Genomic DNA, 7445 nt, shown 5'->3' on the forward strand with positions numbered 1-7445 from the left:
TAGAATTCTATCCACAACTCTTTCTCAATTTAGAATTCTAATAGCAATATACCGGTTCCCAACAACACGACCTGTTACCACCCACAGTTGCAACCTAACTGCTGAATTTATTTAAGAAACAAAGTGCTTGCTGGTTAAAAATTAACATACCCGAAGGACTTATTTAAAACTTATTTTCAAAACAGCCAAAGCTCAAGAGTACACCAATCTTCATATCTAAAATGAGACAAGCATGAGAATTGAAACTTGCAGGATGGCCGGTACTTAACACCAACTATCAAGTTCTGCAAGCTTCTGATGAAAAGAAGAGAGGAGGATTAATGAAATCAAGCCATTCTCTAGCTCATGGAGTACAAGAGATGCCAAAAACTTTCACAGCTAGCAAATACCACTAGGAGGAGAATGTCAGACTGCTTCTACGTGACTGGAAACAGACTTATACTATGTGACAGGAGTATACTATATATGTTACGCTTATCCATCCTGCAAGTGGTACAAAGTGCCTTTACTTGCGATAACAACAGAGAGAAAAAAGATATTGCTGATCGATATAACAACTTAAACATCAAAAACCAAATCGGACCTGTATAATCTGCAAGCTGTGTCCTCAGTGAATCCCGTAATCCTTCAAAGACGGCAAAAGTGATTCTGCTCGAGAAAATTTGGATACTGCCTCTCAAGCATCTGATTACGTTACTCCCAAACATATAAGAAATCCGTTCGATCAGATCTACATAGCTTGTTCATTTTCATTATTGCGTGTGGGTGAATCTGCGAAATCTTGGCCCTGATCTCTCACATCTCTGAACATAGAAAATAAGGAGACAATCCCTTCGGAAGAGCCTCCGCCTAATAACCAGAGCAATAAGCTGTGGCCGCCACCAGGAGCCGCATTTTCTGCTTGTTGAGGGTTTGCTGGATCGGGAAAGGGGAGGGGGCTGCCTTCTTCATCTTCTTCATGACTTCTGCCTCTATTTTCAGCTTGGCCCGAGAGATTGGTCATAGAATGATTTGAAACTGTGTGGAGGTCCTCTGCAGTTCCAAGGTCACTGTTTTCTTCACCAGTTTCTGTCGCATTTACTCTAGCAATATGGAAAGTGGAGGCATAAATGGTAGAGGATTCAATCTGCACGCCAGGCTGTTGCTGTGGATGAGCTCGACTCCTGATGAACCGCTGAAGAGCTGGTACCTGACATGGAGAAAATAAGTGAATGACTACTATTAAATTTGCAGGCATGTTCATAGAATGAATGCTAGCACTTGCCAAGGGTAACTTTGCAGTGAAAACAAAAGTAAAAAAGAATCTAAAGTAGCGGCCCTAAGAATTAGAGTAACAAATTTTATTTTCTTTTATTTTATTTTTCCACAAACAATGCCAATATTCTACTTTCCCCACTGAGGCCGTTGATCGCTCATTTTCCCCTTAAAAATTAGAAACAAAACAATGGATCAAAAGTGAATGAAATTATGGAGTTCCATGAACTTAACACAGGGCTTATAAACAAGAACTGAATGCATATAAAATCTGAAGCCAAAGAAGATCACCTCAAAGCGGTTCCAGAAGTATAATATTAGGTGCTGCATGAATGCGGCAGTGGCAGAAAAGGCTAGGTATGAGAAACCTAGTTGAGAATGATTAAAGAAATAAGTGAAGGCATATAGAATTATCCCCAACCAAAAAAATATCTGCTATCTAACTAGGTGCCTCAAAGATGATCTAAGGAAACTAGATGAAATTGGGACAAAGTCAGAGAGTCATACCATAAGCATAAGAGAAGAAGTAGATGTGAAAAACTAGGAAATAGAGCAAGAAGAAGCGTGGAAAGAACAGCACTGATATTGATGTCCTTACACTGCAAAGCATATTTAGCACAATAAGATTAGCAAAACTAAGAAAACCTAGAATGTCATCAAATAATTATCAAAGAGGTCAAGCGTCCCCAATAGTTCGTATTTTAGTAGCATGTCAGTTTGACTTCTCTATATTAGAAGGATGATAGCATACAATATGATACCATCAACATGGCTGCAACATTTCTAGGACAATATTTAGTTGCTGTAATTGGAAAGTTCTAGGAAAAATACTCTTCATAAAATAATTTTACTACCCTTGTCCACTGAGATCAGAGTAGTTGTTCAAAGTCCAAACCACAAATATGCTAAAACTAAAAAGGCTATCAACTAATAAAAAGAGTTCTGATTACCTGATCATCATAAATAGTTCACACAACCAAACAAGGGTTAATACGAGAAATGCGAGTAACTGGTCATCATAGAACTCAAATAGAAAAAACAGAATCCCGATCATAATCTGCAGTGCATATAAATAAATACGTCACAAAAAGAATATACAGAAGTTTTTGAATATAATACCCTAATACACCATTTCTCTATCTTATTGATTTGAGAATAGAAAAGTTCCTCACCGGTACAAAAACCAAAGATTCAATAACATGCACAAAAATCAATTGAAATGTGGGAAGCTGATGGCGCGCATGGTGTTGTAGCTGCACTGTAAGTTGTTGAGAAAAAAAAAAATGCTTTCAGTGATATCAAAGAAAATCAAAGGCATATAATAATCTGTAACGCACCAAATCTCAATATATACTAAGCAACACAAACCTGTAAATTTAAGCATGCGGGACTGTGTTTCTCTGAGCGTAAATGAAACTGACATGGTGGTTGTGAAGAAAACAAATAGTGACATGATAAGCACACCACATTTGGTCACAAAGTAGTCTGGAAAGCAAATTGAAAATAATTATACGAGTAGCCATCCCTTTTTAACCTAGAGCAGCATCTTTCTACCCAAAGCTAGATAGCTAGAATTCAAAGCAATGTGCTGTTTCAATAAAGCTGTTGGAAGCCCTATAATCCTTTTCATTAAATTCCCTCCAACAGCCTCTTCTTATTGAATAGAGATATAATGGAAATAATATATTTAGTAACTAAGTGCGAGATATTAGAGTTTAACATGATAACAGATAGCCTATTGCAAAACACATATATAATAGAAGGACTATACACTTAGGTAGCATGTATAATTTTACAAACCTCCAAATCTTGTAGGACCTGCTGCTGGCTCATGTCCATAACTGAAATCATAAAGCTCCTTTGTCTGAAAGTTATAAAGATAACCTGCATAAATTAAGCATTTCAAATCAATGTACAAGGTAGCAAGTGAATGGAAACCTAAACTGAGCACTTGTCACAGTCACTACAACAAATGATGTAGCTTGAAAGATGCTAATAGCGAGTATGACGAAGATAGACTACCTTGGCCAGGAGAACTCAGCAAACTATTTATAAGAATAGTATCATAACCAACAATACCGTTTATCAGAAGTTGTTGCCACCTAAAAGAGTAAGAAAGCTTGTGACGACATAATCCACAACAGCTCCAACCGAAAAGCATCATAAATATTGTAGAATAGGACAAAAAAAAGAATTTATAGTATGGGCAACAAATAAGAGAGCTACAGAGATGCTAAATTCAACTAATCTGATATTATTTATTGCAAAATTTTCTATTAAAGACATTCTGTTAAACAAATTAAGTAGTTTAGACTGGATGATGGTCTATAACCTGTTTCCAAAGCAGGAATTTCGAGCAGAAAGAGTAATATTTATAGTTTGGATGCCATGCCGAGATTTGGCACCTTCAGAAAGCAAGAAATACCCCTGCCAAAAAAAAAAACAAAGCAGCAGCTGAAGTCATGCCTAGACAACTACATGCCAAGATCCAAATGTATACACCAGCAGCAGAAATTTTTCCCTGCAAAGAAGAGTACAAACCAGCCATGACGGCAGGTTCGGGAGGATTCATCAGAAGCTATATTAAAACAAGTGGGATTTTCTTTATTTTTCTTATTCTTGGCTTACTCAATATCCTAGCATCAGTGGACCTCAAGTTTTTGTTTGGTAACTGGATATTTGATCTAAGTATTGAAATTAAATTGCAAGATAAATTTGTTAACATTAGGTTGTTTGGGTGGAAATAGAGTGATGTGATTTTTTGATTAATCTTCCAGATATTACATCACATAGATATCTCTAGCTTGACGTGATACACTTTAACCAAGTACACACTGATCCAAAAATAACAGAACAAGACAGTTATATTACCTTCTCAATAGTGTATAGGTACATTGGCTCAAATGCTTGGCTTCTCCTCTCAAGCCACTGCACTGTAATAAACACCAGAACCTAGCCATTAGTTAGAGAAAATAAATATTGGCGTGAAGCAGTTAGAGGTCAATAGGTTCAAACTTGCTTGAATTAGATAGATAGCATAACAAAACTTAAGATAAAAAACTTAAGATATGTTGAATGTGGGTTAAGCCACATAAACATGCATAAAGATGACTACGAGGTCATGGACTACGTCCAGAAACATTCTGCAGTTGTAAAAACATGCTACTTTGGAGAAAAGGCAATTATCAAAAAAAAAAAAACTACCTATCAATGAGTGAAGATGTTCCATACGAAGCATTTGAAGGAAATTGGAAATATCAAGAAACTCATGCCACGTTGAACTGTTCTGTTTCAAAACAAGGCAGAAGCAAGTAATCTAATTTGTTGTATGAAATAATATAGACGATACAGAAGAGATAAATTAAATTTCCAAACAAAGAACAAATGCATGATATTTCAAATAGTTGCTGTAAACAATATGACTGTTATTGATTAGAGTTTAATACATACATTTGAAAGATAAAATAACCAGCATAAGTTATCAAAATAACAAGCTTAATTGGTAGGAGTTGTTAGCTGGTATAAACTCATTCTAAGAATAGGCATATTCGATGAACTAATGAAAACCGATTCCATCAAAACATATACTGCAAAGGCCTACTTTATTGAGTGGACAAATCATATATTTGAACACCTTTCACAATTTCGTCGCACTAGACTTCACAATCTTCATGAAACGAAAGACCAGTAAGCAGCACCTTAACATTTATGTATATTTATCCGCAGAGAGACAGCATAGACACACTCCATTGAGCATAACAATTGATTTACCAGTAAGACTGAAAATACTGTTGATGCAAGCATTCTCAGAAATGAATATCATCTTGCAGTAGTCAAACTCATAACAATTGATTTAGCAGCAAGACTGAAAATACTATTGATGCAAGAATTCTCAGAAATGAATATCATCTTGCAGTAGTCAAACTCATTGCTAACATAATATCAATGAAGTGGAAAATAGTCAAAACACATGCCTTCAGACAACATAATTATTTTTAGTTATAAATGAGATAAAAGTTATTTTGTAAAATACATAGTCGATCAGCTGGCTCGGCTGCCCAATAAAAGAACTTGGTATCCGCCTAAGAGTTAAATAAATTTCATATAAAGTGACAAAAAGACAAAACCTGCAAAGAAGTTCACTATTCCATATTCTTACCATTAATTGGCCAGTATTCTCAGCTAGCTCCTTTGCAATGTTATACATTGAAACAGACCGCCTTTTCCACTTACTGAAGAATTGGGAAATTAATGAATTAAATGAATCCCTTGTAGATAAAGCATGATTATCTATTCCGCCTAGAATGGTCTTTACAATGTTCATATCAGCTGTATTTTCTGATTGAGGTTTAAGAAACTCTTTATCAGCCTTCCAAGATCGAAAAACCAACTTACTCCTCCTAGCAGAACCAATCCAATTTGACCAAAACTTGGTTGTAAATATCGTGAACTCATCACCGTTAACTTCTTGTATTTCAGGATTCTCGGTTGAGCTTTCCTGATTCCAAAGACCCACGAGATTCTGGTCAGCAGATCTTCTGTCCCATAGGCCATAACCTGTAATCTGAAATAAAACAATGTAGAAGATTTATAAAAATACAAGCTGGAAACATCTTACTAAATTGAGATACAAACAAGAATAGGAAAGATAGTTATATATTGCATGTAAACAAACATACAATGTGGTAAGACACGACTAATAGCCAAGAGAAAATAAAGTCCCATAAGACCAGCAAATATATCTCTGGGAAGCACAGACAAACCATGGCAATTATAGATAACGCAAAAATGATAGAGACATGACAAAAAATCCACACTCCACAGAAGGACTGAAGCAGCACTGACTATAAAGAGTGACAAGAGGATCTACTAAGAACATATAGATGCTTCAGCATATTTCAGTATCACCACAAAAAATCATCAATCAAACAAGTATAAGTTCTATCAACAATTGCTTTTATAAGAAATGATAATAACAAATTGCAGTGTACCTTAATCTGGACAAGTTGAGCTTCAGTAAATTCAATTCCTGAAAACTCGCTTGAACAGCCCGGCTTAACATGTCAAAAGAAAGAGTATGAAGATGTTAAGTTCAAGAATGTTTCTAGATACTAAGCCGATTAGGCAGTTTAATTTTACCATTAGATAATCAACGCATCAAAGAAAAAGCAATTAGATTAAAGCAAGTAGAATGGCATGGCTGAAAATTACCTGTATTATAATTCAGTGTAAACAAGATGATATACAGAACAATAACCCACCAAACATTTCAATCAGTGATGGAATTGCCTACAATTGCTGGGTTAATAATATTAGCTATGTATGCTTTCGCAGAATTCCTATCTTCTCACTTTTGCTGATCACAATTTCGATTCAAATACTTAGTGGTCAACATATTTGACTGACACGATTTTGATCAAATAACTTCAAAAACTATTCCAACATAAATCTAAACACTGATCATGCTCCAATTTCACAAAATTCTCCCCAGTACCTTAATTCATAGCAAACGGCACAACTATACACATTCAAACCAAAATTTCTCCCATTCTATTGAGAAAAACAAATCAAGGAACAAATCGACCCCAATAAAATGCTCAGATCAGCGGAGATCGCGTCATTCGTGCCTCACCTGTTGAACGAAGTTGGTGTGCATCACGACGAGCAAGCAAAAGAGGGCGACGGCGACGCCGAGGTAGATGTACTCCAACGCTAAGCGAATCCTCGGCGTGAGGAGCTGCGAGAGCATGCCCGAGAGCCGCGCGTGGACGCGGAGGAAGGTTTGCTCGGGATCCATCCCCCCGATCCCCTCCTCTTCGTAGCAATGGGGGCTCTAGGGTTTCTTCGAGGTGTTCGGGTTCGATCGGTAGGTGACGAATCCCATGGGAGAACTGAGAAGGAACGAAGGGCGACGGAGAAGAAGATCTCCAAATGGAAATCAATATGCTTCGTTCACCAAATCGCAAATCGCCGGTCCAGTAGCCTGTGGACCGGACCAGTTACGGCATTACACGTGTCACTCTGTAAGCTGGAATGATAATTGGCTAGACCTCGTTTAGGAGGGACCCAGCTAGATTTTTTTCTCTTTTTAAATATTTATCAAATGGGTCTGCATTCTTATGCAATTATGTAAATTCTAATTTAAGTGCTACCTGTACTACGTTTTGATTCTCATCATCTACCTGTTATAT

At 36.7% G+C, this 7445-nt stretch overlaps 1 protein-coding gene across 6 annotated transcripts; it reads right to left on the bottom strand.

The window, feature by feature from the left end:
• LOC109712925 lies at positions 148–7200 on the bottom strand. 6 transcript variants are annotated; one of them, XR_002216998.1, is made up of 15 exons: positions 6887–7198; positions 6246–6308; positions 5414–5818; positions 4459–4540; positions 4126–4187; positions 3587–3681; positions 3277–3356; positions 3055–3138; positions 2623–2739; positions 2427–2512; positions 2205–2311; positions 1762–1853; positions 1546–1622; positions 584–1189; positions 148–483 (listed from the first exon to the last, which is right to left on the bottom strand). XR_002216998.1 is itself a non-coding variant. In XM_020236733.1 (14 exons), exons 1-14 carry the CDS (start codon positions 7049–7051, stop codon positions 731–733), a joined length of 1974 nt encoding a protein of 657 aa, XP_020092322.1. In that variant the 5' UTR covers positions 7052–7198; the 3' UTR covers positions 160–730. The 6 variants fall into 6 exon arrangements, 5 of the variants coding, with proteins under 5 accessions (XP_020092322.1, XP_020092323.1, XP_020092324.1 ...); XM_020236733.1 differs by having other exon boundaries at positions 160–1189; XM_020236734.1 differs by lacking the exon at positions 6246–6308 and having other exon boundaries at positions 160–1189.

Source organism: Ananas comosus, linkage group 7 (assembly GCF_001540865.1).
Source record: "Ananas comosus cultivar F153 linkage group 7, ASM154086v1, whole genome shotgun sequence".
In the NCBI taxonomy this organism is placed as follows: domain Eukaryota; kingdom Viridiplantae; phylum Streptophyta; class Magnoliopsida; order Poales; family Bromeliaceae; genus Ananas; species Ananas comosus.

Coding starts and splice junctions, on each gene's coding strand:
- LOC109712925 (XM_020236733.1), bottom strand. CDS start 7,051: ATGGATCCCGAGCAAACCTTCCTCCGCGTCCACGCGCGGCTCTCGGGC. Junction 3,357..3,586: donor AATTCCTGCTTTGGAAACAG/GTTATAGACCAT, acceptor TTACTCTTTTAG/GTGGCAACAACTTCTGATAA. Junction 1,190..1,545: donor ACTTCTGGAACCGCTTTGAG/GTGATCTTCTTT, acceptor TCTCCATGTCAG/GTACCAGCTCTTCAGCGGTT.